The sequence below is a fragment of the Nipponia nippon genome, unplaced genomic scaffold (assembly GCF_047370975.1).
Source record: "Nipponia nippon isolate SJK-2023a ecotype South Korea unplaced genomic scaffold, ASM4737097v1 scaffold_17, whole genome shotgun sequence".
Lineage (NCBI taxonomy): Eukaryota > Metazoa > Chordata > Aves > Pelecaniformes > Threskiornithidae > Nipponia > Nipponia nippon.
In genome coordinates this window covers 12,794,891-12,807,236 of record NW_028262333.1, presented here as the reverse complement: position 1 = coordinate 12,807,236, position 12,346 = coordinate 12,794,891, and the positions used below count along the sequence as shown (strand labels likewise).

The 12,346-nt window shown below is 41.9% G+C and overlaps 1 protein-coding gene across 3 annotated transcripts in view; it reads left to right on the top strand.

The window, feature by feature from the left end:
- Window positions 1–12,346, top strand: part of ADAMTS2 (ADAM metallopeptidase with thrombospondin type 1 motif 2) — a 195,024-nt gene that overhangs the window by 150,802 nt on the left and 31,876 nt on the right. For 2 of the 3 annotated variants that reach the window (XM_087753711.1, XM_087753710.1), the window contains exons 6-10: window positions 4,880–5,036; window positions 5,992–6,097; window positions 7,754–7,897; window positions 9,830–9,962; window positions 11,432–11,545. In XM_087753711.1, coding sequence (XP_087609837.1) covers window positions 4,880–5,036; window positions 5,992–6,097; window positions 7,754–7,897; window positions 9,830–9,962; window positions 11,432–11,545 — 654 coding nt within the window. The remainder of the gene's footprint in view (window positions 1–4,879; window positions 5,037–5,991; window positions 6,098–7,753; window positions 7,898–9,829; window positions 9,963–11,431; window positions 11,546–12,346) is intronic. The other variant, XM_087753712.1, reaches the window with a different exon arrangement.

Here is a 12,346-nt window from a genome sequence, read left to right as displayed (position 1 = left end):
ACAATCTCCACAAGTATTTCAAGGACCTTCTAGTCAGCTTCATAAATTCTTGTTCTTCAGTGTCTTCATAATAGAGAACTGAAAATCACACTGGTAACTACCTTTGACAGGCAGCAAAGAAGGCTCGAAGGCCTCTGGATCAAGGGAGTAGCAACTTTCAACCATTTCTTACTGCCCTGCTTTGCCTTTTCGTACTAGTGGTAGTTGCAACTCATTTGTCTTCCATTTTTGTTTAGTTTTTTCTGCTGCTTCCGTCTAAGAAGGAAGGGAGTAGAGAAGAAATGAAAGCAGAATTGAAAAAGAAGGAAAATGGGAGGCATTAGTAGATGTTGAGTTTTCCAGAGCAAAGATCTCGGCTGATTCTTTAGGGCAGACTGTCCTCGTAACCCTCTGTGTTGTCTCCTCACATGGGGGATGTTCTCCGAGCTGAGGCCTTTCCACTTCTTGGCCAACATCTTCATCTGTTTCCATCAGCAGTTCTCTGAAATGCTCACAGATTTTTTGCTTTTCTTGCTGTGAGAAGGAAAGTTTCTCTTTCCATTGGCAGTTTTCCTGCTGATCAGCTGAGTAATGCTCTCCACAGGCCTGCTGTCCTGTTTGGAAAGAGGTCCTTCCCAGCCAGGTCTGAGCTCCTAGCCAGCTGCAGGACCTGCGTGTTCCTGGCAGTGTGGGCCCTTTGCTGGCCAACAGTAACACCTACACCTCTTCTCCATATGCAGCCTGCTAGCCCCCAACCTTTCTCTGTTTGAAGACTGACAAAGACGGATTTTACCTTTGTTTATAATCCTTATTACTGTACACAGTTCATCTGTTTTCCTCTTTCTCCTTTCGCTTTGTCCATTTAATAAGGGGCAGGGCTTTTCCAAGTCTGATGAAAGCTCCTCGTTGACTCCCAACAGAAAATATTATCAAGTGTTATCTGATATCTCTACAAGAGTAAATTTTTGGACAACATCCTTCCAAAACATATTACATCTGCCCTGTCTAGTAACAAGCTGTGCCTGGTCCCATGATTTCCTAAGCTCCTTTCTTGCAGGACACCAGCATTTATCTTTAAAGGCAAGGCAGCCGAAAAAGTGAATAAAAATGCTGTATAAAGATATGTCTGGCTCAGGAAATCTCTGATCCAAAGACCACTGGAGCCTTGGAGATTATTTGGAGCAAATACTACACTATACTTGCACTCCTCTAATTCCCTTCACTGGGCATCCCATTGCCTACTGTCAGGAGAGGACCATGGCTTATATGGCTCTTTGGTCTGAATCAGTGCAATTGTGTAGCACAGTGAGGATGACTCGGACCCCAGATCTGCAGTTCCCTGGCCATGCAGTATTCACTGTTGGAGCCTTTCTGATTTGGAAGTCCTTTGCAAATTGCAGAAAGTGGGAATTTCGGTGAAAATTTGCTATGAATCAAGTGGGTTTCTCTTTTCAGGCTGCTACATTACAGTGAAGACAGACAAGGGATTAGTGGCCAGATGATTTGAGTGCTCAGTGGACTTTGAGTACGCAGCAGGTAGACTGAGATTTTCCTCTTACTCTTTGGAAGTCCTCCTCACTGACACAGGACCTCAACTTGCTATTTATATCTGTAGCACATAGGCACCTAGAATAATTGACTTCCTACTGGATGCATCGTTTCCCAACTTAAAGAGCAGTAAAGCTCAATTTTACATGTGCCATATTTTGGTGTAAAATTGTGTCATTGGCAAAGAAGTCGGGCCATCAGCTGAAAAGTGTTTTATAGACTTGTGCATTCTCAGTTTCTCCTCTTACGCCAAAGGGATTTTCTTCATTTTCCCTGTTGCGTTGGATGCAAAAAAAACCCCACAATGCTCCACATTAACCCATTGGTTCTCCTTTTGTTTGCTTGAAGACAAACTCCAAAATCACTGTTTTGATAAATAAGCATTGAGATGCTCTTGGACTGAGCCAGTGGTTTTGCTCTCAGAGTGGACTTCAGTATACAGTGAAAACAGTTGTTGACTCATGCCAAATGCCAATGCAGTGCCTGCACTGTGGGAACTGCTGGGTACGTTGCGGCAGACCGATCTGGTCTCTGGCAGACTCGCCATTCATCAGGCAAGTGCTGCAAGCTGCTGTGTTAGTTCATTCAGAGACTAGTCTTTTGCTTTTGTGCTGGGGTCCCCTGCAAAGGTTTAGGGGATAGGGAAGAGGTGACATATGACAGAGGAGAGCTATAAACCAGTGGTTATTTAGAGTTCATTGCCTTTTTTATATTCCATGCTTGTTTGCTGATCATGCAGAGATTTCTTTGCAAATATTTGGATACCCTTAAACAAAGCACATGTTGATACTGCGTATTTTTTGTATGTTTTCTGATCGATGCATCTTAGAAGATGTGATGATTTTCATTTGGTAGAATGTACAGGAGGTCATTATGAGACAACGAACTGTTAGCAAACGATACACAACTTGAGATTTTTCAACTTCATTTTACAGCAGTCTTTGCTTTTTGAATCTTGCAGTAAGATTTCTCACTGAGCTCCTTGAAGGGATTGGTTTATTTTGTGAAGCTCTGAAGAAATGAGAACAAGGTGGAGATGATGTAGATGATAGGTTTTTTGTTTGTTTGCTTGTATGGTTTGTTGTTTTGGTTTTTTTTACCACTGATGGATGTCATTAGACCTCAATAGTGGTCAAACCTTGTTTAAATGAATAGAATTTTTGCTTGAAGAGCCAGGATTTTACCCTGTAATAGTCACCCAAAGTTTGTTTAAGTCTGCCCTTATAAATATACTGTCGTGGTTTAACCCCAGCCAGCAACTAAGCACCACGCAGCCGCTCGCTCACTCCCGCACCGGTGGGACGGGGGAGAGGATCGGAAGAGCAAAAGGGGAAAACTCGTGTGTTGAGATAAGAACAGTTTAATAACTAAAGTAAAATAAAAATAGAACAGTAGTAGTAGTAGTACTACTACTACTAATAATAATAACAACAACAACAACAACAACAACAACAAGAAGTAATAATAGTACAATAGTAATACAAAGCAAGCGATATACTCTACAATGGCTCACCACCCGCCGACCGATGCCCAGCCCATCCCCCAAGCAGCAATCGTTGCCCCTCCCCCGGCTAAGTCCCCCAGTTTATATACTGAGCATGACGTCACATGGTATGGAATAGCCCCTTGGCCAGCCTGGGTCAGCTGTCCTGGCTGTGCCCCCTCCCAGCTTCTTGTGCACCCGGCAGAGCACGGGCAGCTGTAAAGTCCTTGACCACTGTGAGCGCCACTTAGCAACTACTTAGCAAGAACCAAAGCATCAGTGTATCATCGACATTGTTCTCACCCTAAACCCAAAACACAGCCCCATACCGGCTACCAAGAAGAAAATTAACTCTATCCCAGCTGAAACCAGGACATATACGAAGATGCAATAAAGGCACCTCAACTGTCCCACCATTTTAATATGGTTATTGGTTCAATTTCCAAGGGAATTATGGCTGGAAGCAGTATGATCCAGCGTGGGATTATATTACAACTTTTTCATTCCACAGTGGCATCAGAATCCAAACTGTGCCTCTATTTGGTTTATTAATTTGTTTTTCTGAACATTTGCAGAATTGTAATATCCCAGTTTTGCCAAAATCAGACCTCAATTTGGTAGACTTTTATCAATTCCAGTTGTTATTCCACAGCCCTTTGAGGATTTTCTTTTTCATGTAGTCAATGCTCTGTGTACTTCATCATGCACTCAATTAGAGGACACGTCAAATACATCTGTATTTAAACATGAACTATATTTCTTCTCTCTTATTTTTGGCCCAGGGTAGGTTTTGCTCTACATTAAATATTTTGGAATGGCAGATGCTTACAGTACCGTATAGCATCTAAATTGTAGTGGGTTTTGTTATGATTACAGTGTTGTCATGGTAATATAATTTTTGCAAATGAAAAGCCAGAGGTCACATATGTAGTTCTTACAAATCCTGGAAGGCCTGGGATAGGTCAATTAGTCATACATTTTATAGCATCCCACATACAATAAGCTTTCTTAAGTCTTAGCAACGCACAGTATTAAGCAGAATTAGCTGGGAATTCTTAAGAAAGTACTATTTTGAAAAAAGGAAAATGTAGTAGTTGAATTTTAAAATACCTTTCTCCTTCTTGTTCAGGAGAATAGTCCTTTGCACCGCACCTAACACAGGTTAGCTCATTTGAGTCAGCTAAGCTGTGTTGGCGCCAGCCATGTGCAGTTTCTAAGGCAAATGGCGTACCACAGTGGGAAGTTACGTGTGCTAACCATCTTCAGATATGGAATGGGATAAAGAAAATGCACTTTAAAAGACAGTCATTGGGAAAGTCTGTTTCTGAAAGTACACAGCTGAAAACAGCGCACTTAGTTTTTATGCTTAAAACATCCAGTAGTGTTCAAAGGTCTGACAAAACAGCCCTAACAGCTCGGTTTCATGGCAAGAGTGGCTGGTGAACCTTGGCCATTAGGCATTACCCTTCCCCACGCCGGGTTAGTCTCCGCTGGCCAACAGCAGCTGCAGTTCCAATAGGCTGCAATGGAAACTCTATATCCAGACTGGAAGTGATGGTGCGAGCTGGTGCCATGGTGGCACAGAAATAATAACACACAGTGCACAGTACAATAAATACAATTTTTTTTGTCTTTTTTTATATCTTAGACCTCATGAGTATGTCATGGAAATTGCATTTAATCTAACCATGAACATTAGCTATTTTCTTACTTTCTTGATCCAGTAAAATTTGTTTCCGAAGTGTAATTGTGTCTTTATTAAGAACAGACTTTTAATGGACATGGAATGTTTGTTCAAGTGCCTGAAAAAGTTGGGAAAAAAATTGCGACACATTTAATAAATAAATGTTTTTTCCTGCACATATGCAGTCTATGAATCTGATAGAGATTGGGAACCCTTCACAAAGCCTGGAAAATGTGTGTCGCTGGGCCTACTTGCAACAGAAACCTGACACTGGGCATGCAGAATATCATGACCATGCTATCTTTCTCACAAGGCAGGATTTTGGTCCATCTGGCATGCAAGGTAAGATGTTCATCGGGGGTTTTTTTGTAAATGTCAAGACTTCTGAGCAGCTTTTGTGTTTATCACTTAGCAAGGCTAATTATGCAAAGTATATCTTTTGCTTAGTTTTGGTCAAGATTTTCTTTCTGTGAGAGCTCTGCATACAGCCATTTTCAGTTGTAACTGTTACACTATTTTATCCTTTCTTACTGGTTACTTATTTATTGGATCACTTCTTTGCTCGTGCTGAAGCCAGGCAAATGGGATCCCTATGTAAACCGTCCTGAACATGCCCGAAGATTAAAGAATAGATTTTGTGTTTAAAAAGTCTCCAAAGCTGTTGCCGTGTTCCAGCAGGATTGCCCAGAGCTATTGTTACAGAGAGGTCTGGAACAGCAGGGCCAAGTGCTGTCCACTTTTTCCTTTTTTCAGGGCTCTGCCTCCTGTGAGATCAGGTTTGTTCACTGGAGGGGATAAATCTCAGAGCTTTCCCGTTCCTTTTGGGTTGGCCAGATCTGCTGTCAGCACAGGGCTGGGACTTCGCTTGTGCATTCCCTGAGGGCTGGAAGTGCACTGGGCTCCTCATGAGCTGTGACATAGCAGTGTGTGGTGTCCTTTTCCCCTGTTGCCTCATGCACTTGGAGAAGGCAATTGCAGGATGGTCCTAGAGGTGACAGCAGTTTTCTGGTTTATAAAATATAGTTTTAATGTGTATATATATAAAATATATATATATAAAAACCCTATATCTATAAAAATCTATATAAATATAGCTTTAATTTGTTCAACAGGCTGGTTTCATCTGTTTCGTAGATGAGGGAGCATGTTATTAAATGGTCGGGGGCAGAGGTCTCTTGAGAGGACCACTTCAACTATATTTGTGTCACAACAGAAGACAGATATTTGTCCTAGAGCTTCTGACCACATTGCCTTTCCATACTTGTTCATTTTCTGGAACACGGGATATTTCTCACAGGCTACGCTCCAGTCACTGGAATGTGTCATCCTGTTCGAAGCTGCACTCTCAACCATGAAGATGGTTTTTCATCTGCATTTGTGGTGGCTCATGAAACTGGACATGTGTGAGTAGCACTGTGGACATCCTGTGTCCTACCTTATAGTGTCTTTGGTACTGACAAATATCCATGACATTGGAAAGATGCAGTTTATGTTAAGAATCAATATTCAGGGTTAGCCTTGGCTTCAGATCTCAGCTCTCTCAAGGCTTTCTTTATAGTCTTAAATAAGCTTTATATTTTGGTATTTTCAAATGGAAAAAGGAACTAATACCAAAATATCTTCCAGGGCTGCTATGAGAGTAGATTGAATGATGTATTATAGTCTCCTGGTGGAAATGTAAAGTACTCATAATGATATATGAATTCATGGAGTCAGTGGAATACATGATTCTTGAAAACAATCCATATTAAATAAGCACATCATCTGTATATGTTACTGCTGGTAAAGGATACAATACCGTATAGAAATGAGGTGCCAAGCACTGAGGTTACAACTGTTCTATATATTTCATATAAAAAATGCAATCATTTTACTTATTGATGTGATTAGAACCAATGACCGGGCAGCAGTTGTCAGAGCTTTGGTTTCTCCCAGAGCATTTTAGTTTCTCTGTTTGCAGAGAAAACCCACAGATTTCCTATTTTCTCTTTGGTAGAATAACAGTTCCCAGAAGGCTTTTTCTGAACAGTTTCAATCTATTCTGTTTTCCCTAAGAAAGCCTGTAGGCCCTTTTCTCTTTGTTGTACCAGAATTATTAAGGGCTTTAAACAAAAAGTTGCCAAAGTTTATTGAATCTCACTGTAAACATATCTTAATGAGACAGGGACATAGAACTGATATCCAGATGGTATTTGATTCCAGAATTTTTGAATTAGGATTAAAAAGAATGCACAGTGAGCTTTAAAAGAGCCACCACTGAAGAATGTTTGTAATCCCTCAAATCACATTCAGCCCCAATCTGTTAATTTGGTTTAAGTTATGGACAGGCATTGCCCATATTAGTCAAACAGTGCTCGTAGAAAAAATGCAATATAAGATCCTAACAAAGGAAAAGAGAAAATATATTCATAATAAAGCCAAAAAGAAAATTTAAACATATCTGTAACTTGGGGTAATTTTCTAGAAAGCACCCAACACTTTCCAAGCTGTTCCACATTTAAACAATGTGGAATTGCTACTGCGCAATAGCAGCAGCTAGTCTAAACTGGCTTTCAGTGTGGTGTCTTTTTTTTTCCATCGAAAGGACTTGTTTACAATTGCAAATTACTTCAAATTAAGCTAAGGTGTGATTTTTAAAAGTTAGATAAACTCCTGAATAGCTCCAGATTGGAGTATGAATAAATTTCTGTTAATACTCCTGGAGGGTGGACTAGATCCTTAATCCAGAAATGGATTCAATTAGCAGTAGTTATTCACAAATGTGGATGTGCACAGAAGTCGAAAGAAAGCATTTTTAGTTTACCTTGAAAGTGGATTAAGCTAATCACATGAAAGTACTCTCAAGGGTCAGTGCTTCTATGTGGGAGCTACTACAGAGTAGCTCTTCAGCTTGTCTCACCCTGTCTTATTTCTCATGACTTTGCTCATGTGGACGAGGGTCATGGGACTTAAGAACCTTGTTGCAATCAACCACTGGTGACATTTGGCATGTGAAAGCACTTGGGCACTCAGAGTTCACCTGCGATGTAACTGTGCTGGCTCTCTTCTGTGCGGGCCAGTTTAGGCATGGAGCATGACGGCCAAGGGAACAGATGTGGGGACGAAGTCCGCCTGGGGAGCATCATGGCCCCCCTCGTGCAAGCTGCGTTTCATCGCTTCCACTGGTCTCGTTGCAGCCAGCAAGAGCTGAATCGATATCTCCAGTGAGTAGCTGTTAAGCAGCCTCTCTCCTTTGATTAGGAAGCATGTAAGAACAATTCTGCATCTAGCGTTTGTGCTTTCTCCTTTTGTTAGTTACTCAAATGGGGTTGAATAAAATAAACAAAGAATCTCCCCCATCCTATTGGGAACGAGATGCTTTCCCATCAATTGCAAATAACAATGCAGGTTCTCAATTAGTTTGATTTCAGTCCATTTTAAATTGTTCTTATTTCATTTATGTCTATTCCTTTTCTGGATATTGATAGTATATATGCTATCCTCTCAGTGGTTATGAGAAGACACTATTACAAATCTCATTGCTAACTTTCCTCCCTCCCTAATGTAATCTCTAGGTGGAAGAGTGCCTATGCTACCCAGCAGCATGGTGTCTATCTTACAGATACCAAATTTGGCTTCAAGGGCCATTTGTTGCTTATGATACCTGTCAGTGATAAGGTGGTGCTGCCTAAAGAAGAAAGTCTATCTTTTAAGTGCTCAGGGCTTTTCTTGACTTAGATATCTAAAGAAAAGGCGTGGTTCCAGAATTAATTCTTTAGTTGTCACTTTTTCTTTAAGTACCCTAAATACAAAAGCCATTTTATTCTCCAGTCCTTGTAACAGCTTCATCCATGTCGCCTGCCTTCCCTTTGAACCTGACCTGCGCTGGAGTTCCCTGACAAACTGATGTTTATGACCATGTTTTTGCTCCTTATAGAAAAGATCTTTCCCTTGTTGTTATGTGCAAGTTGTATGGAAAAATGTGGGGAAACTACTAGGATACCCAGCAAAACCTGAAAATAAGTAGGAAAAAAATGCGGCAAAATACATGAAGTAAACATGAGTTAGTCTTTCTGTCAATATTTTTATTATGTTAGGTATCTTAGGTATGGCAATAAGGAATAAAAATATTCTGAGAGATGTGTGATTGTTTCAGTTAGCAAGATTGTTTAGAGCTTTAGTCATTCAATAAAAATCATCTGGCCTGGGGGGCTGCTTTACATTCTTTTAAGTACAGCTATTTTTAAATATCTTATAACAAAGCAGAACGGTGGTTTGCTTTGAAGTAAATCTAACCTCAAAATTCTGCTTTCAACTATTGGTATCTTCAAGGCAACCTGAATGACTGCCAGAATAGAGTCCTGTATGGTGTCCTCATGTCTGTTAAATAACTCGGGGACATTTCAGAGATACTGTTGATCATGTTGGTCTTGTGAATTAACCAATGATCATACCATGTTAACCATTCATTGATATTAGCATCAGTCCTCTGTTCTCCATGCGACTTTTAGTCAAACATGATTCTAGTACGTTGCAGGCTGTCCTCACTATTTAGGACAAGAGGAGAAACTCCCATATTCATCACACAGAACGGAAACTTTGTGCAAATTATGGATGGAGCTGAGAGCTATCAGGAGAAACAGACAGGGAACAAACCTGAGCGTTTAATGCAGGCAGGAAAGTACACATGCTTGTAAATGAGTCACTGCTTCTCAGCAAGGACACAGGAAAACTGCAAGCTTAGTGGTAATCTCATATGGTTAGCCTGGCTTCTGCTTCTAAAAATTCACTTGAAAGACGATTGCAGGCAGCAAGAAATTCCACAAATGGAAAATTAATTAAACTTTCTTTTCTTCTTGGTCTCATTCTCCCTTTGATTCCTTTCACATAAGGCACCTGGAGACTGATAGGAATTTACCTGCAAGCTAAATGGAAATTACAATGAAAGGCCTTCAGAAAAAAAACATAGAATCCATTAAAGGTGGATACAACGTGATGAAGTTAATGTGAGTGTAACTGCAATATTAGCTGCTCTTCACAACCAGTGTCTGAGAAATCGTAGGCTATGTTTTGTTTAGAACAAAAAGGCACTGAAACCACAAACACTGCGCAAATCTCACAGCCCCATCTGTTACGGTAATTTTTGCCTGTTGCAGTTCCTATGATTGTCTGCGTGATGATCCCTTCGAACACGACTGGCCTTCCCTTCCACAGCTGCCAGGAATTCACTACTCCATGAATGAGCAGTGCCGCTTTGATTTTGGTTTGGGCTACATGATGTGCACAGCTGTGAGTACTTACGTTTGGCTTCTGCTATTTCTCATCCAGGAGTATTGTAAGTGTCTCTGAAATACCCTTAATACGGACAGTGTAGTGAAGCCCACAAGGAAAGATGTTGTGGCCACTTAGCTGTGAGCAAGGAATAACAACTGAATGTTGACAAATATGTTATTTTAAGTATCTCTGTCTTTTTTTTTTTTTAAACTGGAGTTACAGAAATAATTATTCTGTAGTTTCATAAATAGCTGTAGACTTCAAGCAAAGAAGCTTGCTGCATTATTGAGCCGCCTATTGCTGGCAGCTAGTTATTTTGCTACAAAAGTCCCACCCAGATATGAAGGAGATGGATTTGGCAGCACATCTTTTAGTGCTAACACGGGGCAGTACACTTTTATGAACCAATTTTACGGAAACCATGATGCATTTTGATGCGTACCATGAGAAAATAAGCATGACAGTGAGTAGAGCAACTTGCAAGGACTCTTGATGACATGGTTGGCTCTCTTGTACCGGGAAAACAAAGACAAAGTCTAAATTTAAAGCAAGGCAAGATTAGTGCAGTTCTCAGTGGACTGGCCTCGGAAAGCAGAGTTTCCTGCAGCAAGGCTGTGCCTCCCACCTCCAGCTCCTCAAGTAGGACAAAATATTAAATGGAAAGCGATGTTTTCAGCTGGTGTGGCAGCTGCTAGCACATAACATTTCTGCTTTGATTCCCATCTGCAGGAATATGTATTTCGAGTGGTGTCTCTAGATAATGGATGGGAACCTTTAAAGCATCAGCTGTAGTATTGTGTCTTGACACAACTCCCACTGATGCTGCCTTGGAAGAATGTCCCAGCCAAAGAGGGTCTTTTCTTACAGCCATTCTCCAGAGCCTGGGAGATGGAGGCTTTCTATTCTTCTTTGTTCAGAATAGCCAAAAGCATGTCCAGACATCATGTTTTAGTATATTGTGTGGTGGGTGGTTCACAAGCTCTTGCATTGTAGGTAAAATGCCGATTTATTCATTGGATCAGGGTCCTGAGCTCAAATTCCCATGCTCCTAAGAAGGTGATTGCAACAGCTGAGCTACAGTCTGAGCAGCTCATTTCTCTCTCCCATGAGTACTCAAGTATTCTATATTTTGTTTGCCAAATGAAGCAGCACCATTTGGAGAAAATGTAAGAAAAGGCAGTGTGTGTCCTACTGGCCGGGGGAACTAGTTTCCCCCTTGCCCAGTCTGCCTTTGGTCAGTATTTTTGCCCAACCTTATTCCATCGAATGCAGGTGGGATCTCACTTCAAAGTCACTGACGATTTTGCATGAAAGCTCAGATATACTCAATCCATAGACACCGTGGTGTTCCTCAGGAATCAGTGATAACAGCTGGCATTTTATGGCTAGGAAAGGAAAAACCCCACCGTGCTGCAGCTTCTATTGCAGTTTCTAATGGGAGCTGTCTTGAAGCATCATCTGCTCTGATTTTTCTTGTGTTTCAGTTCCGTACGTTTGATCCCTGCAAGCAGCTGTGGTGTAGCCACCCTGAGAACCCCTACTTCTGCAAAACAAAGAAAGGGCCTCCGCTGGACGGGACCATGTGTGCACCAGGAAAGGTGAGAGCAGGTGCTGCATGTACCCACACACTCATGTGTGCTCCTGTGTGTTTGTGTGCAGGTGGGGATGTTCCCCTTAAAATCAAGGGGAAGACGAGAAGAACCTATCTTGAGGACTTGAAGTCCGCTAAGATGTGGGGCAAAAACTCATGAGTGCAAGTAAGGCTGTTGAGCAGCGTGAGGGGAGGAGGCAGGGGCCAGGGCTGGTGTGTCCTGCATGGCAGCTCTGTGACCATCTCATGCAAGTCATGGAAGTGTCTGCAGATTGTCCTGGACTTCTTGGCAAGTCTTTGTGACAGAACCAAAAATGGGGAAATTTCCACTTGCCCACGACTTGTGTGAGGTCAGGGAGGTTGTGTTTGTATCAGTGATGTTGTAGTGATGCTGACTGGCTTCCCTGGCGCTGAGGGTGCAGAGAGCAGTGAAGTCCTGGAGACGACAGGCAAGCTAAGGCTGCTGTGGCTGCCCTGAGGGAAAGGATGGATGTGGGAGTCGAGTGCGAGCTAGAGGGAGCCAACACGATGGCAGCGAGGAACTATGACGAGAGAAAGGCAGATTTGCGGAGGTGGATTTGCCGACTTGATGAGCGTCAAGGGAGGCATGAGGAACTGTGGAGGAAAGGCGCAAGGTGGCAAGGGCTCAGATAGCTCCAACCGCTCAGCCACCATGCTGGACCTGCTCCAGGTCTCAGTTATCCTTCTGTGGAGGTCATGCTGCGCTCATAGTGGATATGAACTCCAAGTCCTTTGAAGTCTGCTGAAAAAGTCTGGCTTCCTTGGGCTTTGGATGCAGTGACTGAGG